Source organism: Nannobrachium achirus (genome assembly GCF_963921795.1).
Source record: "Nannobrachium achirus genome assembly, chromosome: 13".
Lineage (NCBI taxonomy): Eukaryota > Metazoa > Chordata > Actinopteri > Myctophiformes > Myctophidae > Nannobrachium > Nannobrachium achirus.
In genome coordinates this window covers 52,702,621-52,726,372 of record NC_137833.1, presented here as the reverse complement: position 1 = coordinate 52,726,372, position 23,752 = coordinate 52,702,621, and the positions used below count along the sequence as shown (strand labels likewise).

Genomic DNA, 23,752 nt, shown 5'->3' with positions numbered 1-23,752 from the left:
ATTATGAGTGACTGACTATTGTAATTAGTGTAAAATCATATATATATATATATATATATATATATATATATATATATATATATATATATATCTTTATTTCAGATGACTAAGACTAAAACTAAATTACATTTGATTCAACAGACTACAGTATGACTAACTTTTCAGGTGACTATGACTAAAACTAAATCAAAGCCTCCTGTCCAAATCAACACTGATGGATTGTGTCCTGGCACTGTCTAGGCCCTCACCCAGTTCCTGGGCTGGTCCACGCTGAACTGTGACACCTATGACAAGCTGAACAGGACCGAATGGAGCAAAGAGATAACGCAGGAGCAGCTCAACTACCAGAACAAAGCCACCCCGGAAATGGTCCAGGAGATCCTGGTGAGTCCTGCTGCCACCAACGTTTTCAGGCCAAGGACCCCTTTGCTGAGAGAGACATGAAGCAGGGACCCCCTCTACATATTGTATAAATGTGTGATGCAGATTTTCATCGATTTCATAGATAGATTCATAGACTTGTTTGACAGCGCTGTCATCTGTCTATGTTGGATTCATGTGTATTTTTCAGACATTAAACCACTTAAATCATCGATATTTTGTAAACTTGACCTTTCACTAGATACTTGGTCGGCTCTTTTTTACCTCTACACCCAACCTATTTGCCGAAAATAGATGATCCACAAGCTCTCATCACCTCGCGCTTCGAGGCGTTGAGCTTATAGATCTGCTATGTTTGGCTAATGTTCTCATTGGAATAGGGATGCGAGGGTTCAAGTTGTTAATTTAAAATAATTATCCTATCACACAAGGATTTGGCGGCCCCCCTGTAGTAACTCTGATGACCCCCTAGGGGTCCCAGACCCCCCGTTGAAGACCCCTGCTCAATCGCAATTGTGGCTATTTTGTCATAATCGTCATATAATCGTTCCCATGCTGAAAAATTTTCATATATTTTCAAACATTTTCAAAAATAGTGGGGCACCGAGACCCTTAGTTTGAGAACCACTAGTTCCACCTTCCGTGTTTTCCTCCAAATTCCCATGTTGCAGAGACCCTGAAGTGTGCTCAGTCGTATGGACTTGTAGAACTACAGCAAATATACTGTACTATAGAGATCAATTCGAAAACTATATGATAATGTGTAATTAAGATTCTTCCTATTCTTCTTTTTTGTACAGCAAACTCAAGAGAAGATGGGCAGCGCACCAGAGGACTGTGACCAAAAGGAAATGTACAAACTGTTGGTAAGAAATGAGTGAAGCCATAATCCTGATAGAATAACATCACGACCGACTGTATACTGTTAAGGGTGATGGGTGTATAGCAGTTCAAAGTGGGTGACGACGGGGCACCCTGGGGTGCTGTGACGGCAATCCAGGGGTGCCACGAGATAATTTGATAATATTTTGAATTTATTTGGACACTTAAAAATCATTTTAAACTTGAAGTACAAAGTTATTTTCAGTTCTAACCAAAATGGCTATTATCTCAACATTCTCCTCGCAACATAATCTCGAGAAGAATAATGGAAAAAAAATGCCCTTATGATTCCACTTATATGGAGGTGAATTAATTTGAACACAATTCTGATTTACTCAATTAAACACAAAGCTGGGAGTGAAAAGTATTAATATAATGTAGGGGTGCCTCGGAGGAAAAAAAAATATATATTTCTGGGGTGCCCCGAGCCAAAAATGTTTGGGACCCCCTGGTGTAGAGCACAACCTTAGGCACGGGTGCCAACATTGATGGAGGGGAGGGTGATCACTGGCGCAGTGGCGCACTCGCATAAAGGTTTGAGAGGGAGTTTTGTCCAAAATATTTAAAAACGTTTAGCCAGTTAACCATCTGAACCCTGACATCAATAAGAAATCTCATCTACAATATCCAACCACGCGTCGCAACAAACATGGCACGTTATGAGCTTGTAGTTCAGCTATTTTCAGTGAAGAGATTGGTCCATTTGGTACGTGTCATTTTGTACACTGTCAGAGTTGAGGGGAGACCTTGGCGTTTGAAAGTTTGAGAAACACTGGCGTACAGCATATAACTAACTGTGTGGACCGTCTCTCTCTCTCCAGAGGACCAAGGTCCCTGAAGCCAAGAAGTGTGACCTGCTGGAGTTCCACTTCAGCGACCTGCCCTTGAAAGAGTTTGACCTCATCCAGATGGGCATCCGCTGCTACTTTGAGATGGGAGTGGTGGAGAAGTTCAAAGTTCCAGCGGAGGTACAGTATTCCTACAGTCAGTCAGTGTGCGTGTGTGTGAGACCCAGGGTTGCCCATATGGAGATCCAGCCAGCGCAAATTAACTTCATTCATTCATTCATTTACGTACATACATACATACATACAGTATACAGACACACACCCAGTGCTGTACACTCTTAAATTTATGACGACGGTTTTACTCTGATGTGTTGACATTATATTTTAATGTATTATACCCAGCACAGCATACACAGCTTAAATAAGGACTTGAATGTATAGTTTTGACAGTCAACATGCCAGACCTCCCCAAAAAATCTGATTTTCAGTTGCTGAATGTACAGTAATGATGCATCAGAAACTGGATTCTCTAGATGGGATTAAAGGAACTTTGTTTTTTTACAACAAGGGTTCATATTTTAGATTGTAATTAGGGAAAAGAAAAAGTGAGTGTTAAAATGTTTTCATTTGCTTCGTTCTATCGCGTTTACCGTGCTAAAATGTGGGGCATGCGTACGCATGGGGGCATGCATACAAGTGGCTAAATATGTATTTTTAGACACAATAAGCCAGCAGTTTCTTTATTGCTATTTACAGTAACACTTCTAGCCCTCATAAGTCACATCCAACCATGAAAGGTTGCGTTGTATCTTGGGAATGGGCTTATTCTGTGTAAAATGACATATTTAGCCACTTGTACGCATGCCCCCAACCACTGAAATAAGAATCTCTAAAACAATAGAAAGAAGTAAATGAAATAATTTTAACACTCATCTTTTATATTCTTTAATTACAATCTAAAATATGAACCCTTTTGTTATAAAAAACTAAAGTTGTCCTTTAAGGGACTGTGACATCAAGGTCCGGGGGGGGGGGGGTCAATCATTTAAATTTTCTGACCCCAATAACTAGAAAAACCCCAGAACACAGAAAATCTACTGGATGTTCAAAGTGTAATTGCGGTGTAATTGAGTTCAGGAAATCTAGGAAAAAATACATTTGATGTAGTGAGACCTTTAAGGCAGAGGTCTTCAACGTTTCCAGGCCAAGGACCCCTTGGTTGAGAGAGAGATGAAGCAGGGACCCCCACAACCTTTTCAAAGATTCCATATAGTTTCATTGTTTGACAGCACGATCGTCAGTGTATTTTGGATTCATGTCAATTTGTGTTTTTTTTTTGTGTTTAACCACGTCAATACATTATAAACTTAACCTTTCACTCTGTACTTAGTCTGCTCTTTTTCCCCTCTACACCAAAGCTCTTTGCCGAAAATAGCCGTTCTACAAGCTCACAACGCCTCGCGCTGCGAGGCGTTGTGAGCTTGTAGATCTGCTATTTTTGGCTAAAGTTCTCCGAATTTGGACACTATGGTTAATATCACACAAAGATTTGGAGGACCCCCTAGGGGACCCCCTGTTGAAGACCCCTGCTTTAACCCATTTAGAACGGGTACACATATTGTGTATCATTATTTTATGCTTTAACTATTGAAAAATAGCTTGTAGATCTGCTATTTTTGAAAAGTCGTGAAAATTAGAATTTTGACCCGATTCTATAAGTGTCTTTTGAATCCTTCTAAGATTTTTTGAAAAAACTATGTTTATATGTCAGCAATCTGGCCAGCCATCGTCAAAGAAAAGGTCCTTTTCACTGAACTGGAGCTCAGTTAGTCTGTTCTTGAGAGACGACTATGTCAGCGGTTCTCACATTTTTTTCACGTGAAGGACCCCCAAAATGATATTGATTTGGCCACGGACCCCCATCTCCAAATATCTAGTTCCAGGGACCACCCAGAAGCAAAATTTGAGTTACAAACGTTCACTTTGAAAATACATATATTCAAAGATTTGCACACATTTTCACGACTTTTTCCCCAAAAAATAGCAGATCTACAAGCTCGCATCGCGGCACTCGGTGCCGCGCTGTGAGCTTGTATATCTGCAATTTTTCAACAGTTAAAGCAGTCAATAATTCTAGGCCTAAATGGATTAAGGGTTATGCCAACGAGGTTTTCTGCTCCCGTCCCGCAGATCCTGACCAGGTGGATGTACACGGTGCGGCGGGGCTATCGCGACATCACCTACCACAACTGGAGGCACGGCTTCAACGTGGGCCAGACCATGTTCACCCTGCTGATGGTGGGTCACGTCTCGCATCGCCTTTCTCTTTTACATTTCTCTCTCTGTCAGGTAAACCAGCAGTTCCCAAACTGTTCAGGTCGAGACCCAAAAGAGAGATTTATTTGTATTTTTATTATATCATTTTTATCCCACGATTTTGCAACCCATTTTTCACCCAGTGCCAATTGCCTTTGTAATCCTGGGCTCTGCTCTCCCTCTGCCGCGCCTGGGGAGACAACGGACTGACCTCATGCTTCCTTCAATGCATGAGTAGTCCAAGTTGTTTCTTTTCACCTGACAGGGGGGATTTCCCTGGTTTGGACGTAGCGCGTGGAAGGAACACGTTATTCCAACCAGTTCCTTTCCCCTCCATCAGGCGCCCCGGCTGGCCAGGGGGAGGCATTATTGAGACCAGGATTACTGCATGTTTTTGTGAGGGTATCAACCCTAGGAGAGATTAAGGGAGACCCCAAACTAGTGAAAAGTGTGTATGTGCGCGTACACGAACGTTAGAATGGGCGCGCGCGTGCGCGGTAACGTGCGCATTGCTTTGAGGGTCCCGGTTTTAGGCAACAGTGGTTTGCGTCCCGGTTTCAGCGCCTGAAAATATGGTCAACCTACTCTGTCCTCCAATACAGACAGGTAAACTGCCTGTCTCTCTGTCCTCCTATGCAGACAGGTAAACTGAAGAAGTACTACTCTGACCTGGAGGCATTCGCCATGGTCTCTGCAGGATTCTGCCACGACATCGACCACAGAGGAACCAACAATCTCTACCAGACAAAGTACGAGCCCACATTTTGATCATCTTCAGGCAGACACGTATTACCCTCTGTGCTTGCAAAGCAGTGTTGTTTTTGACAGCAAATTTTGATTTAGTTTTAGTCATAGTCTTTTGAATAAAATGTAATTTAGTTTTAGTCATAATTTAGTCACCTGAAAAGTATTAGTTTTAGTCTAATTTTAGTCGACTAAATATCATAAGATTTTAGGCGACTCGTCCAGCAGTCTGCCGTCACCCAGGCATGGATGCTTGCACGTGTGCCCATGTGTTCCCTAAAGGGCGAGGTCGCTTCTCGCCCTTAGGGCGTCTTACTAGTTATATCTGATGGGGAAGGGACGCTAGGGTTCATGTGGTTAACTGACACAAAGCAATGAAATACTTGAAAATATTTTGGGGGGCGTTTGCTGTTGTGTAAAAATGAAGTTGTAAAGTACATCAGGGGTCTTCAACGTTTTCAGGCCATGGGCCTCTTAGCTGAGACAGAGGAAGCAGGGACCCCCACTACAAGTACATATTGGATTCATGTTAAACGTGTGTTTTCAGACATTTATCCACTTAAGCCCTCCATACTGTGTAAACTCGACTCCACCTTTGCCTCGGTCTGCTCTTTTTTTCGCCCTCCACACCAAACCTCTTCGCCGGAAATAGCTGATCTACAAGCTCAGTTCAGTCAGGCGTGAGCTTGTAGATCTGCTATTCTCTGCTAATGTCCCCCCCCCCCCCCCCCCCCCCAGAATAGGAATGCGAAAGTTCAAGTGGTTAACACCCTGTGGACAATATGCCTTCCGGTTGGTTCTAGCGGAAGTGGCGGAAGTGCTGTGTTTAACGGAAGTTACATCATGCCTTGTAGTCTTCCGGTGAAATTCTCACGGCGGAAGTTGAACGGTCTCTGCCTGATATTGTCACCAGGCTTTTCTCTTCGACGAAGAGTAAGCCTGGCTACGTGAGGCTAAGTGGTTAATGGAAAAAGATAATAATAATAAATTACTATGACAAAAAGATTTGGCGGCCCCCCCTGCAGTATCTCTGAGGACCCCCTAGACCAGGGGTCTTCAATGTTTTCAGGCCAAGGACCCCTTAGTTTGGAGAGAGATGAAGCAGGGACCCCCACAACCTTTTCATAGGTTCCATACAATTTCATCGTTTGACAGCACAATCAGTGTATTTTGGATAAATGTCAATTTGTGTTTGCTGATATTTAACCACATGAACCATCAATACTTGATAAACTTGACCTTTCACTCTGTACATAGTCTGCTTCTTCATCCTCTACACCAAACCTCTTTGCCAAAAATAGCAGAAAAATAGCAGATCTACAAGCTCACAAAGCCTCGCAGCGCTTGTAGATCTGCTATTTTTCTGCTTTTGGCTAAAGTTCTCAGAATATCAAGTGGTTAATATAAAAGAAAAAAAGTCACACAAAGATTCGGAGGACCCCCTGTTGAAGACCCTTGCCCCAGGCGTCCCGGACTGCCTTTTAAAGTACACTGTTGATGGTTGTTCTCTTGCAGGAGTATGTCCCCACTGGCCAAACTACACAGCTCTTCTATCATGGAGAGACACCACCTGGAGTACAGCAAGACCCTCATGTCTGACGAGGTGGGTTCCATTTAGACTCACAACAGAGGACCGATTGTCAGAGTCTCTCACTGATGACTGAACTTCTCACCTCTAAGGGAGTTTCCAGCCAACCCGTCTGAGAAAACTCATTTCGGCCACTAGTATCCGCATTCTTATTCTTTCAGTCATGACTCCATATAATACTTAATGACCATATCTCTGCTGTCGGGCTGAAACCTCCTAACTCCAAAATGTTCATTTGTCAAGTGGAGTTAGGAGGTTTTGTCCAAAGCACTTTTTACTACTTTCCATTGGTTCAATATTATTTTAACCAACACTCAGATGTAAAGGGTGTTCAATAGCCCTGATTTATGACAAAAAATTGAGTTTTTAGCCAGACAATGACGATAATTATATTGCTCTGTATATCGAGAGCTTTACCTTGCTTGAAATAAAGGATCTTAATTTTCTGCATTGCTCATTTTGGGTGGATTTTTTCATGGATTTTCTCAACCATTTTGTCATAATTTAAAAAAAATAATAATAATCATAAATCTTTTTTATTTTGGTTGTATTTAGACGGCATTTAAGTGGATCACGGCACTAACACGTGTCTATCATTGCTCCACAGAATCTGAACATCTTCCAGAACCTTCAGAAGCGCCAGTTTGAGACGGTGCAGCATCTGTTTGAAGTGTGCATTATTGCCACCGATCTGGCACTCTACTTCAAGTAAGAAACAATTTCTGTTTTCCTACTTATTGTAAGCTGTGTTGATTTTGACAGCAATGTTTGGTTTATTTTTAGTCTTTTGAAGAAAGATTTTTAGTCACCTGAAATGTTTTAGTCGTTGATTTTGTTTGTATTTTGGCGAGCATTGGTGGCATCGTAAAGACTCGTAATGCCTGATTTTACACTCGGTTGCATCTACAAGCTCACAAAGCGTTGCGCTGCGATGCGCTATTCTGCTTTGCCGCGTCTTTCAGGAAGAGAACCATGTTCCAGAAGATCGTGGACCAGACGGAGCCGATGACTGACGAGAAGGCCAGAACAGACTACGTTGCTAACAATGCAACCAGGAAGGAAATTATCATGTAAATACATTTTGTCTACTGTTTAGAGTTGCCAATTAGGATTTTACCCCCCTTTGTTTCCCCAATGTAGTCGTTATGCCAATATGCCACACACATTTCTGTGTTGTCACTGCTGCGGTGGGAAAGTCTCAACAGCCGTTGTTGTATTAACGGCTGTTGAAGTTATTGAAGTTAGAGCCTTTTGGGATAACCTGGTCTCAGTAGCTGAACACTCCATTTAGTCCATGGGCCATACGAGATGTCGGTATCGGAAAGGTGGCAAAGGTTATCATGCATTTTTGAAATCTCTATATCTGTAGATTATATTTTGGTATGATAACCCTTTCTGAGACACAGCTAAATTGGTGTTATCAGCCGCTAGAGTTGGTGTCCCATTAACCGATTTAGTGCCATTCCCGCGATATCTGGTGAAAAGTACTCGAGTATTAGTAGTGCCGATCACAAGATATCTCGTGAAAAGTAATATATTACTGTAACGGCGAGTACAATACCGAGTACAATGGCGGAAGCTCCGGAGACGAAATCCGTCGCTGATTTGTCATCATCACGGCTCCACGAGCACAAAATAGTCATCCCATAACATTGAGGTGGACGGGGGATCTCATCTTTAATGTCCCATTATCTCAAAACTACACTTTAGAAGCGAAGATGGAGGCAGATGCTCGCTTATATAACACATGTATAAAAGCTCCGATGCAATCCAGCATGGCACCACGTAAACAACGATCGGTTTCCGGCGCAGGACGCGATGACGTCAGACCGGAAGTGTTTGCGCTGTAGACTTCTGGCCTTCAAAATAAGACAACGGGAGTGAATGAGGCCGGGGGGGGGGGGCACTCTGGATATTTTAATCCGTTAATTTCTGAGGCTTTTAATGAGTTAACTTTACATTACAGGAAAGCAAAAAAATAATCTGCTTTAAGTAGCATATATGAGGGGTCAAACTAGGGGGTTTTCCATTATTCTGAATCCATTGCAAGCATCTGTTTTGCACAAAAAACATTCATTGGCCTAAAAAACGGCCCCACAAGACTATGGTGGATGCCTTTTTAGGAGACGGGAAGCGGTTTAGAGTCTATTAATTCCAATGGGAGAGTGAACGTGAACACGGCTTCGGAACCCGTCTTTAGCTCCATGGTCACTGAAATAAATATTGGACCCAATCGTCACAAGCCACACACAATTCCCCAAATCTTTTTTCTTTACTTTTTCATTTCAGAGAGACACATTAAGAGAAAATCAACTTTATCATCAACCTTTCTCTGTCCATGCAACATACTCTCACAGGATCTGGCCCCAATAAACATTTGACGTGCACGAGTTTTCTGTCAGACGCCGACATCGACATAGGAGACCATTTGTAGGAATTGTGTACCATGTGTCGCCTCTAGTGGCGTGTACCGTATCTTGCTGTATTATCAGGCGGGGAACACATTTTTGTGTAGTACAGTACATGTACAGTATGTGGCAACATGTTTGTTTTTGTAATTTTTGAATAATGTTTGATTGATTTTTCCGAATACTTGACAAAAATGGGTTAACTCTCAAATACCTGGAACGCGCCCGAGTCGCATTCGATTTTAACCACTTTAACTGTTATTTTATGCTTTAACTTTAGAAAAATAGCAGATATACAACTAAGCTCACAGCGCGGCACCGAGTGCTGCGCTGCGAGCTTGTAGATCTGCTATTTTTGAAAAATCGTGAAAATGTGTGCAAGTCTATGAATATCTTTGACCCGATCATTGAGCCGACTTCTAAATCCTTCCTCTAAATCAGTGGTTCTCAAACTTTTTCATGTCAAGGACCCCCAAAATTACAGGTATTTGGCCACGGACCCCCATCTCAAAATATGTTGTTCCAGGGACCCCCCAGAAGCAAATATTTGATTTACAAATGTTCGCTTTTAAATAGATATATTCAAAGACTTGCAAAGAAAAATCACGATTTTTCAAAAATAGCAGATCTACAAGCTCGCAGCGCAGCACTCGGTGCCGCGCTGTGAGCTTGTATATCTGCTATTTTTCGGTAGTTAAAGCAGTCAATAATCGTAGGCCTAAATGGGTTAAAGATCTTTGGTGTCACCCATTGTATGTTGACCTTTGGTTGTGTGCTCCAACAGGGCCATGATGATGACGGCGTGTGACTTGTCAGCCATCTGTAAGCCATGGGAGGTCCAGAGCCAGGTGTGTTCACCACCATGTGTTGTTATCGTCGACTAAAACTATATGACGGAAAATTACTCATAACTATAACTTAACTATACAGGGTTCCCACGGTCATGACATTCCTGGAAATATTTTGAAATTAGACATTTTTTTTTTCCAGTTCTGGAAAAGTTTTGGAATTTATCAAGGGTGCTGGAAGATCCTGGAAAAAAATAGCTATGCATTGTCTTTGGTTAATGATTTTGTTAACCTCTGAAATGACAAATTAAACATTGACGAAATTGTCAAATATTAGAGGTAGAAATTGTGAAAATAGCCGATCTACATGCTCACAACGCCTCGCAACGCGAGGCGTTGTTTTCACAATAGCTATTTTCACAATAAAAACGTTATACAGAATTCCTCTACTCTTAGTGCTCGTCCCCAGTTAAAACATGATTATTTTGGGGGTCACGGCCTGAAAAGGTTGAGAACCACTGGCATACACTACCTGTCTTTGGGCATTGCACATAGGAGTAAGCGACCTGTTATTGAGCTGAATTATTGTTATATAGTCCTGGAAATTGGGTTAAATATTCTGGAAAAGTTTTGGAAAAGTTTTGGAAATGAATTGGTAAAAATGTGTGGGAACCCTGACTATAACTACTGTATAACAAATATACTGACAATTACGTCAAACAAATAAAGATTAGTCAGTAAACCAAAAATGTTAGAGAGGGACTAGTGGAGAAGAAATCCAGTAGAACTAAAAGACACGTTATTTTATTTATGTTTGGTTGCCCTCGGGTTTCGCGCTCTGAAAATAGCAGATCTACAAGCTCACACTGCGACGCCTTGTGACTTGTGAGCTTGTAGATCGGCTATTTTCAGCATGTAACCAAGTGTAAAATCAGCCATTACGATGCCATCAAGACCCGCCAAAATGAAATAAAAAACTTTCTGCAAAATCAACTGTAGATTTAGCCGACTACAATCTTATGATATTTAGTCGACAAAAACGAAAACTTTTAAGATGCCATTTTATTCAAAATATTATGATAAAAACTAAATCAAGATTTGCTGTCAAAACTGACTCTTCCTAGGTGGCTCTGATGGTGGCAGCAGAGTTCTGGGAGCAGGGAGATCTGGAGAGGACGGTTCTGGAACAGCAGCCCATTGTAAGTAGCATTTCTTTCAATTTGATCTAGAGATGTTTGCATACAGGTGTTGTCAATTTACTCTTTTCAAACCAACAATTTCATCCTGTTCTCTCTCTCTCTCACTCTCTCAGCCAATGATGGACAGAAACTGCTCCGCGGAGCTACCCAAGATGCAGTGCGGTTTCATTGACTTCGTCTGCGCCTTTGTGTACAAGGTACTAAGGAGCTACAATACTTGGACCTTTTAAGAGAGGTCCTTTCGTTTAACTTTAACAAAAAGAGGACAAAGTTTTCCAGCATGCTGGCTCTCAGTACCACTTTTTTATTAAGTGTGCCTGCCATGTAATGGCAAAACACTTCTTGTAAAGCACCATACTTAGTGCCAGTTCTTTATTTATTCCAGTCAGTGATACTCTTAACCCTTCTTGTGCCTATCCCGAACATGTTCGGGATATTCGGGATCAAAAACTATTTTTTATTTGCTATTTTACTTACCCCGAGCTGCTTGGAGCAACGTGGGTGGTCCCGGCTCGCCCAGCGCTCACCAACGAGAGACGCTAGATGCTCCGACGATTTATTCCATTGAAAATGGTTTAAAATAAAGTTTAGAGCCCCCCAAAAAAAACCTCGGTACCGGTACCGGTACCGGGACGTATTCCAGGGTGCCTATCCCGAACATGTCCGGGATATTTAATAAAATGAATTATTTAATCGGAGGCCTCAACGAAGCCCCGGTCTAGACGTCCTTCAATGCTGGGACTTAGACTCGGCCATCCACGGGCCGTATTCGCGCTAACGGCCGCATCGTGCCGCCCACTCCAATAATAAATCACATCTTTAGACAGGATTTTCTCCGGATTGTGTTCCCAGACCCAAAGAGAAAGTTTTTTGCGGCTGAAATAGCTTTAGATCGGGCTTCTAAATGGGTTAGCATTTTGGCTACGTGTCAGCTAGCTTCCTCCTCTCGTCACCCATAGCATTGACTGGAGTGAAAACACAAGCCAGTTGGGAGAGGGTCGACGAAAGCTATAAAGAAGGTCTATGGAGAAATTTCGGGCACTCTAGCGCCCCTTGTGGCCGGCGGCACTGTATGAGTTAAGTGCAGCCCGGGGCCCCTAGGGGGTCCCAGGCAACGGGTCTTTCATTTGCACACATGCATGCGCATACGCACACGTACACGCACTCGCGAGGACACACACACACACACACAATTATTCAGAGCTTTATTGGCACGTCTCCATCCAGGTCCGAAGTTGCGCGGCTCAGCTGTTCTTAGAGGCTGCGTATGAAAAACCCCGCCCCCACCTGCCTCTGATTGGCCTACCAAGTTCCGTTTCTGTGACGCACATGGAAGTGGGAAACGACCGGAAACAACCGGTCGCAGAGTCCTGCGATTCATATGCCCCAGAGCTAAAGGAGCTAGGCGACTATCTTTCTATGTCTATGGCCAATGCTAACGCTACGCGCTGCCGCTAATGCTATCCTCTAAATGCTATCCTTTAACTGCTAACCAATAATGCTAACCGCTAACCGTTACACAAAGTTGCACAGACATGGCGAGTTGCAGGCACACTTAACAATTTCTTCGAAATTTAGTTTCTAGTTTTTATTACTGTTCGACATATACGTTTGATCAAACGATCTTCATCAATCCATTCCTAATGACGATCGTTTGATTGAAGTGTTGAACGGCAATAAAAACAAAGGAGAGCTGAGATCCAGTGTGTGAACTTTATTCTCTACTCAAGCCACGAGTTTCCCGAGAACACTAGTATGTCACAGGGACTTGCCCCCAATCTAACCCTTGATGCTGAGTGCCAAGCAGGGAGGCACTGGGTCCCATTTTAACCCATTCTCACCTAGAATTATTGAATGCTTTAACCAGTGAAAAATAGCAGATATACAAGCTCACAGCGCGGCACCGAGTGCCGCGCTGCGAGCTTGTAGATCTGCTATTTTTGAAAAAAGTCGCGAAAAATTGTGCAAATCTTTGAATATGTATTTTCAAAGCGAACGTTTGTAACTCAAATTTTGCTTCTGGGTGGTCCCTGGAACTAAATATTTTGAGATGCGGGTCCGTGGCCAAATAAATATCATTTTGGGGGTCCTTCACATGAAAAGGTTTGAGAACCACTGACATGGTAGTCTCTCAAGATCAGACCAACTGAGCTCCATTTAACTGAAGGACCTTTTCTTTGACGATGGCTGGCCAGATTGCTGACATATAAACACAGGTTATTTCAAAAAACCTTAGAAGGATTCAAAAGACACTTATAGAATGGGGTCAAAATTCTAATTTTCACGATTTTTCAAAAATAGCAGATCTACAAGCTCACAGCGCGGCACTCGGTGCCACGCTCTGCTATTTTTCAATAGTTAAAGCAGTCAATAATCCTAGGCCTATAGTCTTTGGCATGACCCGGCCGAGATCGAACCCCGACCTCCCAGTCCCAGGGCGGACACTCTAACCACAAGGCCACTGAGCTCTCTCTCTCTGTGCTTTGTGTTCAGTTTCCCTGTGAAATATCTGATGCAATCGCTCGCCTTCTCTCTCCCCCACCTCTCTTCCTTCCCTGGTTGGGTGTGTGTGTGCGTTCAGGAGTTTGCGAGGTTCCACAAGGAGATCCAGCCCATGTTTGACGGGTTGACTAACAACAGAAAAGAGTGGAGAGCGCTGGCGGATGTTCACGAGGCCAAGATGAAGGCCATCGAAGACGAGAAGAAAAAACTGGAAGGCGGCGGAGAAGCAGGTACGTTGAGATTGAACAAAGGCCTTCTAAATCAGTAGTTCTCAAACATTTTCGTGTAAAGAAAACCCAAATTGATTTGCTTTGCTTTTTTTTCCTAGTTTTTGTCTTTGTTTTTTTCTAACTTGTGTTAGTTGCTTGTTTTAGTTTATTTTAATCTTATTCTTATGCGTGCGTGCGTGCGTGCGTGCGTGTGTGTGTGTTTATTTGACAAGACAAATAAACATATATGTTTTAACAATGACGAGTCATTTTCTATCTGGACAAAAATGTGTAATAATACTATTAATAATTATAATATTTGATATTCGGGCCAATTTTTAAGACCAATATTCAAATGTAATGTATGAGGAATGTCAACAGCCCTACTAGCAGGCATGAGATCCCGTGATTGTCTGGCTACGCGGGAAAACTAGCGCCAGCGCAAACAACTTTGTAACGTTGCTCCTGTGTTTCATGAACAGAAGGGTCCCGACGTACATCTCCCTAAATCTCTCTTTCTTTTCTTTTACAGAAGAGGGAGGGAAGTCCAAGACGTGCGTCATCTGCTAGAGCCCCCGTCCCCTCCACCCCCACCCCCGCCCGGTGGCACTTAACGAATGTTTGCAGAGAGGCAGAATGTGCGTGATGATGTGTACCTGTATGCAGGGGCGGTGCACCAAATTCTGGGCCATGAGTACAAGGATTCACTGCGGGCCCCGGCTTAGACTGGGAACGCATTATTACACGTTATTTTGTGCTTTAACTATTGAAAAACGGCAGATATACAAGCTTCTAGATCTGCTATTTTTGAAAAAAATGTAAACATTTGTGCAAGTCTTTGAATATCCTTCTAAGGTTTTTTTTTATCTCAAAATCTCAAAATAATTTGTTCCACGGACGGAATTTGAGTTACAAATGTTCGCTTAAAAAATACATACAGTATTATTCAAAGATTTGCATACATTTTCACAACTTTTCAAAAATAGCAGATCTACAAGTTTGCGCTTGTACAGTTATATCCAGTGGCGTGATATGGATTTTAGAAGTGTGGGTCCTCTAAATTCATGACGTCATGCACGCACGCTGTTTTTATTGTTAATTAGTGTGTGCATATGAGGCGCGCGTGCGTGCAGCAAAATAAGTGTGGGCTCGCTGAGCCCACGCGAGACCATGGCATCTCACCCCTGGGTATATCTGCTATTTTTCAATAGCTAAAGTATAAAATAATTAAGGCCCCTCCATCTTGGGGCCCTAGTAACTCAGTCCCCACTTTCCCCACCCTTGTGACGCTCCTGCCTGTATGTGAATGTGAGAGACCAAAGACTGAACACATAAGACTGAGTCCCCAATGCCTGGGAGTGTGGAAGTTGATTGCAGCCTCTCTCCACATCATGGCAGAGAGGCTGTGGCGCAAAGAAATCCTCTTTTTCTTAAGCTGTAATCAAAAGGGTCAAAGGGCCATCCATGTCACAAATACAAGGACGACAACCGTGAACAATATAGTTTGTATTGCTTGGTGTGGACAGCGAACGCCGGACACAGAATGTTAATTGTAATGGAATGAAAGTCTGGTTTGTACTGTATATATTCATTCATAATGGCAATCTAGCGTTACTCTTGTACTGTATATAGACCTTGTAATTAAAACAAACTGCACTGAATGGAACTTTATATAGAAATATATAAAGTAGAAATATATATATATTTTATATAATACACTGTTATGGATAGTTGGATTTGCTAGACTGGGATTCACTTTGGGTATCATGAGATTGAAACATTTGCAGTAAAATGTACTGTATCAGATCAAAAGATCGATGCGATTGGTGGTACTGTGTATACGCTTTTATTTTCTAATGCACGCAGTCTTCGGAATATGACTGTGCTTTCTTTTACCTTCTCATGACAGTAAAGTTACCCTTTCAATATTTCAAGCCTGCAGTATGTATGCACGCCTCCGTTAGCAAATGGTCAAGAGATGTAAGAAGATTTGACAATTGGATTTGGTTATAAGCCAGTTGGAGCCACGGGGCTTTTCTTTTTAAGACCCCGCTTACATACAGTAAAAATACTGCTCGCTGCGTGTCCTAAATACATGCAGGACTTATTGGACAGCACTTCCTGTGGGAAGGCTGGCTGTGTGACGGGTTTGTTGTTGCTTAGGTGTGAAGCAAAAAATATATAATCACATTTTATTTTCTTAATCTTGAAACACATGGCGTTTTATTTATTTGTTCAAAGTTTCTCACTGCAGAAGATTGTTTATGTTGTGACTTGGGAGATGTGTAGCAAATGACAATGTTGTATAGTATTTTATCATGCAAACAGTTTGGTATGCAAGCATACAAAAAAAGAACTATGACACATCACATACTGAATGTATAATCTCAGTTGATTTATGCACTAGCATCATATGGGTGAATGTAAGGAACAAGGAATTAAGAAATAAAGAATACATTTTCAGTGCTTGGTGTATTGAGCCTTTTGAATGAAGTGTGTTATAGCCTTGAGTGCTATTCTACCATGACACTAGCCTCGGAAACCCAGGCATTTTATTTTACCATGACACTGACATAATAGTGACATGATACTAACAGAGGCACCATGACACAGAATCACCGCAGGAGCACCATAGGAGGTGGAAGCACCATAGGAAGCAGTATACTGTATATCAGGGGTCTTCAACAGGGGGTCCGGGACCGCTAGGGGGTCCTCAGAGTTACTACAGGGGGTCCTCCAAATCTTTGTGTGGTAGAAACCTTTTTCTCCTTTTTTTATATTAACCACTTTAATCCTAGCGTCCATATTCTGAGAACTCTAGCCAAAAATAGCAGATCTACAAGCTCACAACGCCTCGCGCTGCGAGGCGTTGTGAGCTTGTAGATCGGCTATTTTTGGCAAGAGGTTTGGTGTAGAGGGGAAAAAGAGCAGACCAAGTACAGAGTAAAAGGTCAAGTTTATTAAGTATTGACAGTTCAAGTGGTTAAATATCTGAAAACAGAAATTGACATGAATCCAAAATACACTGATGATTGTGCTGTCAAACAATGAAACTATATGGAATCTATTAACAGGTTGTGGGGGTCCCTGCTTCATCTCTCTCTCAACTAAGGGGTCCTCGGCCTGAAAACGTTGAAGACCCCTGCTGTATATGATACAGACTTGCTGGAGGCACCATAGAAGACAGGGACTGCCATAGAAGAAAGGGAAGCACCACAGGGGCTGCCTTTTACCCGTCTGTAAAACGCATGAATGCAGCTTTTTACTATGGTGAAATAAATGCGAATGCCCCCTTTCCATTACCCGACAGCAGCATTCAAGAAAATAGCCTTTTCCAAACTCTGAGTAACTTCAATGCACATTTTTTTTGGGTTGAAAGAATCGCCCCTCTCTGTGTAGAAATCCATGACATGTACGCCACATCTCCAGGAAAGACTTGATTATACTTAGTTAAGTGCAGTGCCTCGCACCGAAAATAGTTGATCTACATGCTCACAACATGTTGCAGCGCGAGGCGCTGTGAGCTTGTAGATCAACTATTACGGCATTTCCGCCAAAAGTGCCCCTTTAACATTCTCTGCACGACCCTGACGGGGAACACCATAGAAGACAGGGAAGCACCGTAGATGACAGGGAAGTATCACAGAAAGAGGCATAGAAGACAGGGAAGCACCATACTGTACATGATAATGACCATGATGCTGACATGATACTGGCAATGATATTCACATGATACTGACATGATACTGGCAATGATATTAACATGATACTGACATGATATTGGCAATGATATTCACATGATACTGACATGATACTGGCAATGATATTAACATGATACTGACCATGATACTGACATGATACTGGCAATGATATTAACATGATACTGACCATGATACTGACATGATATTGGCAATGATATTCACATGATACTGGCAATGATATTAACATGATACTGACATGATATTGGCAATGATATTCACATGATACTGACATGATACTGGCAATGATATTAACATGATACTGACCATGATACTGACATGATATTGGCAATGATATTCACATGATACTGACATGATACTGGCAATGATATTAACATGATACTGACCATGATACTGACATGATATTGGCAATGCTATTAACATGATACTGACATGATATTGGCAATGATATTAACATGATACTGACCATGATACTAATGTGATACTGACCATGATACTGACCATGATACTAACATGATACTGTCTGTGATATACTAACCCTGATATTGACCATGATACTGACATGATACTGACCATCATACTGACCATGATACTGACTTGATACTGACATGATACTGACCATGATACTAACCATGATACTGACTATGATACTGACATGATACTGACCTTGATATTGACATGATACTGACCATGATACTGACTATGATACTGGACATGATACTGACCATCATACTGACTATGATACTGACATGATACTGACCATCATACTGACTATGATACTGGACATGATACTGACCATCATATTGACTATGATACTGGACATGATACTGACCATCATACTGACTATGATACTGGACATGATACTGACCATCATACTGACTATGATATTGGACATGATACTGACCATCATACTGACTTGATACTGACATGATACTGACCATGATACTTAAATAAAACTACATTGCACTGGTAAAACTATTAAAAACACTGTGATTTATGCATTGCATCGTTGAATGGAATTTGTGAAATACACTTTTTTTTCCACAAACAACTATGATCTGTTGTTAAGTGGAAGTAGAGCAGAGACGAGGTGCGTCCTAGCTGGTCTGTGGAGGGAGGTGCCGTTCCAGTGCCGTCAGTATCTCAGTGCTGTTTGTTTAGTCCACAAAGCTGAGCTAAGCCTCTGTGACGCGTCTGCCAGTCTTTTGTAACTGAAACTATGAACTACTGTATGAAGTTCAACATGCCACCTGTCAACACTAATCCCCTGCCTGGCTCAGTCATAGCTTAACTGGGGGGGACCCCCCACCACACACAAACACACACATACATATTATTATTAACTGGATATTCTCTGACAACTGTGGGTATTTCACTGCACTGCAAGAATTCATATCCAATTTGCAGCTTGTATAGCATGATGGCAAAGCAAACATATTCTTTAGCAAGGAATAGGCCTATACTATACTATGTTAACACCTTGGTGTCTTGCTGCCGGCTCAGTTGCTCTGGTGTCTGTTGCCTAACTATATATCTAAAAGTAAACGCACAAATACCCATCATGTCAACAGCTGAAACTTCTTCATTGTTTCTCTCTCTTTTTCTTTGTAATTGTTTCATTATTATGTTTGTTGAGGAAGCTTGAAGTACCAGAGATTCACTGCCAACAATGCTGTTACCAGCAAACTTTGAAACATCCCACAGAAAATGACCTTCAATAGCTTTTCCTGCCCTCATGGAAGTGGCATGCAGTAGGCCTAAGTTTTCATTCTTCTTTGTCTTTTTTTTTTCTTTCTTTTTTTTAAAATGCTGCTCCATGTGAGCAGGAGGAGGCAGAACGGGATCTGCTGCAGATCTTCTGGGGATCTTCTCATATGACGCACACACACACACACACCGTCACATATCTGCCTGCAGCATAGAGGATTATGACACGTCATCGTCATGAGAGGGTCATACAAACGCATGGCATGCACATGTATGTGTTGTATGCATGTGCACCGTAAACAACTTACAAGCACATGACCAGAGGTGGGAAACCTACTCTGTTACAAGTAAAAGTCTGGAATTAAAAATGTTATTCATGAGTAAAAGGACAAAAAAGTATTGGTATAGAAACGTTTACTTAAAAGTGAAAGTAGATCATTATGCAGTCCCATTTCAAGTTCTCAAACTACCATTGTTGCCTATTGAGCTTGGCACATTCCCTGGGGCAAGCTGCCCAGATCACTCATGTCACTCATACTACTTTGATTTTACACTGTACGTACATGTAGGCCTGCAGAGCAGTAGTTAATATAGAGAAGTTAAAATATGAATGCCAGACAGGATGGTTAGGGTTAAGGTTCATAAAGGCTCATGCGTTGTGCGGCGTCGTAGGAGAGCTCAGGTATTGAATGCTGCAGAGGAAAGGCGAGAATAAATATACATGACCTGAAAATGATTTACAAACTTGCATAATGGCAAATATCAGCAAGCTGAATGAAAGTGGGAAAGCATGCAGTTACGGTAGCCTAAGTAAGTGTCCAGTAATCTAATTAACCTCCTGATTATATGTTGACGTGTGGTCACTGGTCACTGCTTGCTTTGACCTCAAGAGCTGATTAGTCGGCTGTGAGAGCAGTGGCCTAAACAGTGTAGTGTACACAACACGAGGTTATGTCCTCAGCACTGTGACAGTGATAGTGTACACAAGAGATGAGGTCAGTATCATTTCAGCATCATGGTCAGTATCATGTTAGTATCATGGTCAGTATCATGGTCAGTATCATGTCAGAATCATGTCAGAATCATGTTATTATCATGTCAGTATCATGTCAGTATCATGGTCAGTATCATGTCAGAATCATGTCAGTATCATGGTCAGTATCATGTCAGAATCATGTCAGTATCATGGTCAGTATCATGGTCAGTATAATGTCAGAATCATGTCAGTATCATGGTCAGTATCATGTCAGAATCATGGTCAGTATCATGTCAGAATCATGTCAGTATCATGGTCAGTATCATGGTCGGTATTATGTCAGTATCATGTCAGAATCATGTCAGTATCATGGTCAGTATCATGTCAGTATCATGGTTAGTATGGTTAGTAGGCCTATCATGTTAGTATGATAGTATCATGGTCAGACTCAGTATCATGTCAGTATCATGGTCAGTATCATGTCAGAATCATGGTCAGTATCATGTCAGAATCATGTCAGAATCATGGTCAGTAATAATGGTCAGTGTCATGTCAGTATCATGTCAGTATCATGGTCAGTATCATATCAGAATCATGTCAGTATCATGGTCAGTATCATGTCAGAATCATGTCAGTCTCATGGTCTGTATCATGGTCAGTATAATGGTCAGTATCATGTCAGTATCATGTCAGAATAATGTCAGTATCATGGTCAGTATCATGTCAGAATCATGTCAGTATCATGGTCTGTATCATGGTCAGTATCATGGTCAGTATCATGTCAGTATCATGTCAGAATCATGTCAGTTTCATGGTCAGTATTCCGTCAGTCTGACTGACGAGGGCTGGATAGCCAAAACCTCCCTCACTGTAAAAACATGGAGAAGAAATAAAAGAAGTGAACTTGTGACCCATCACCTATTTAAATGTTATTGGTCTAAGAGGAGATCACACCAGAGGAGAGGAGTCTGAGTCAGAGCGCAGTGGTAACATTTCTTTTTCTTTTTTTCTTTTAGCTTTTAGATGAGACATTGGATATGGCATAACCCAATATCTTGCATTTAAAGAATATACTGTGTCTGGGTGTGATTAGAAATGTGTTGTTCTTACCCCAACATAAATCTAACACTAGCTATTAGATCAATATAATATCAAATAAGGATTTTCTTTGAGGCCTAATTATGTCTTTAGTGACCAGAGGATGTATGTTAGAATACTGCCTGTACGACCACTTTGAGGAAAGAGGAATATTACATTCTCTTGAAGAAGAAATACTACAGCAAAACACAGACCAACTCGGACTCAGTTTGTCTAAACCTTGGATCTACACTGCCCTCTAGTGGGGAAGCCAGGTTCCGCAGCTGAAGGCAACATGGGCTACTGCTGAATAATGTTTTTTCTGACCACTCCCACAAGACCAAATGTCTCATGTTCCTAATAATGTTATGAGCTGCAAAAGAAAGAAAACAGCTCGCACACTGTTGTCCAAAAAAGCTCAAACTTGACACAACCAGGAATCCTGTCCCTATTTAATGTGTGAACTGTTTTCTTTCTTTGTGTAGCACCTGCGACTGCCTCTTTGGGTTTGGATGTGTTGTTTCTTCTCATGCTCACCTAATATAATGTTATGAACAAAACAAGAGTGACAAATGACTTAGTTGACCGGGGCCCCTCAGGGCTCTATACCAGGTGCCTGCCTGTTTTCTTCCACTCGACACACTAAATATCTTCGCTGAAAATAACTTCACAATGCATAAGCTCACAATGGACCACGTTGCCATTATGTTTTTGAGCTTGTAAATCTACAATTTTTGCCACAAAATAGTAACGCTATAGCCAGGGACGGTTTCAAGGCCTTTTTAAATCACATGATCCACACAAAACCGGTGGTTCTCAAAGTGGTGTCCGGGGGACCCCAAGGGGTCCTTGAGGCAGTTCCAGGGGGTCCCCAGCAATATCATAGTTAAAGGGATATTTCACTTTCAAAAAAAGGTTTGGTCATTTTATCATAAAAATGTTTTATTGTATTACATTTGTTTCCATTTTCCCAAAGAATTATTAAAAATAAATGAAAAAAGTAATTGAAAAAACACGGTCTGTATGAGTCACCACAAAAAGATAATGGGTGTTTTTAATGAATCTATCATGGTTAAAAAAATGGAGTTTGAAGTTACAATGGGTGTGTATGGGGAGAGGCCCTGGGCCTGGAGGGCCTGATAACATTTAAATCAAATATAAAGGGTGTTCATAAAAGCCTGATTAGATGATAAAATGACCAAACGTTTTTTTAAAGTGAAATATCCCTTTAAAAAAATCAGTTTAACCACTTTAACCCTGCTTTATATTTTGGCTATTCAAAAATTGTGAACGCGTCGTGAGCTTGTAGACCTGCTATCTTTGGAAAATGTTGAATCATTTTTACAAACATTTACACACATGTTCTCTTATGGGGCTCCTTGACAATGATTTGAGAGCCACTGAAATGAACTAGCATGCTAAGAAGACTAGGAAGTCAGGGGAGAGTGTGTCTGTGTTCTATTCTAATGATGAATGGTGGCATTTTATGAGAGCCATCGATCTTCTGGACAAGTTGCCTGCTGTGTTTTTCCATTTTTTTGTGCAGTAGAATATAGAATAATATGTTATTAATGTCTGGCTAAATGTCTTCTTTTCCATTTCAACTCTTCCTCTCTGTGACTTATCTTTGTAAATAAAGTAAGTAACCTCCTCATAGTGGATGCTTTTAACCACTTAAGCCATGTTTTAGACTTCCTCGATGGTGTCACACCAAAACATCTGATACCACAGGCTCACATTGTGAGTCTTAAATCTGTTCTTCTCACTATTTTTAGGTTAACATTTATGGCATGTCCAGCCAGGCTGAAAGGTATGAGCTAATAATAGATTTAGCCATCCTTCACATTCCTCACTTCCTAGAGCCAACAGCATGACTTTGGACCATCTCACACTGTAGCCTACAGCAGGGTTTCTCAAAGCGGGTGCCGTGACATATTATAGGGGTGACTCAATATACTTTGAGATTTATCAATATATCACTTCAGGTTAACCACTTTAACCTGAGATGCATTGTACTTGGTGAGATCTTTTTCAGCCTACAGCAGTACTGTACACCAAGGGCCCTATTATGAACCAGGTCTTATGCCTTATGCCTTAACTTCTTTACCTTTTTTTTTTCACTATTTTGAAAAGCATTTTTAAATACTTCAAATGCTGATCTACATCTGCACGTGGTGAACTTGCAAAAACAAAAACAAAATAGTAAAAAAAAGGCAAAGAAGTTAATAAGGCATAAGACCTGGATCATAATATGGCCCCAAGTCTCTTAAGCAAAATAGACAATCTAAGTTTTTTTGGTGGATTTAAAGGAGGATTTCACCACTTTTCAACCTGTCTTCATGTAATAGGTCCTCACTAATGTTCATGATAAAATAGCAAAAAATCTTTTTCTACTCAGTCTGGGTCTCATAGGAGACCCAAAGCCATTGTTCTTGCGATAATAAAAATCAAAATATATTTTTTCAAAA

At 41.4% G+C, this 23,752-nt stretch overlaps 1 protein-coding gene across 1 annotated transcript in view; it reads left to right on the top strand.

Annotated features, from left to right (window-relative positions):
- The window catches only part of LOC308296953 (cone cGMP-specific 3',5'-cyclic phosphodiesterase subunit alpha'-like), a 30,467-nt gene extending 14,196 nt beyond the window's left edge, over positions 1 to 16,271 (top strand). Inside the window, exons 10-22 of the mRNA XM_080740311.1 lie at positions 241 to 384; positions 1,182 to 1,247; positions 2,085 to 2,231; positions 4,242 to 4,349; positions 5,007 to 5,116; positions 6,627 to 6,714; positions 7,307 to 7,407; positions 7,662 to 7,769; positions 9,892 to 9,955; positions 11,020 to 11,094; positions 11,208 to 11,291; positions 13,676 to 13,826; positions 14,338 to 16,271. Coding sequence (XP_080596437.1) covers positions 241 to 384; positions 1,182 to 1,247; positions 2,085 to 2,231; positions 4,242 to 4,349; positions 5,007 to 5,116; positions 6,627 to 6,714; positions 7,307 to 7,407; positions 7,662 to 7,769; positions 9,892 to 9,955; positions 11,020 to 11,094; positions 11,208 to 11,291; positions 13,676 to 13,826; positions 14,338 to 14,375 — 1,284 coding nt within the window. The 3' untranslated portion in view covers positions 14,376 to 16,271. The remainder of the gene's footprint in view (positions 1 to 240; positions 385 to 1,181; positions 1,248 to 2,084; positions 2,232 to 4,241; positions 4,350 to 5,006; positions 5,117 to 6,626; positions 6,715 to 7,306; positions 7,408 to 7,661; positions 7,770 to 9,891; positions 9,956 to 11,019; positions 11,095 to 11,207; positions 11,292 to 13,675; positions 13,827 to 14,337) is intronic.
- Positions 16,272 to 23,752: the final 7,481 nt, after the last annotated feature.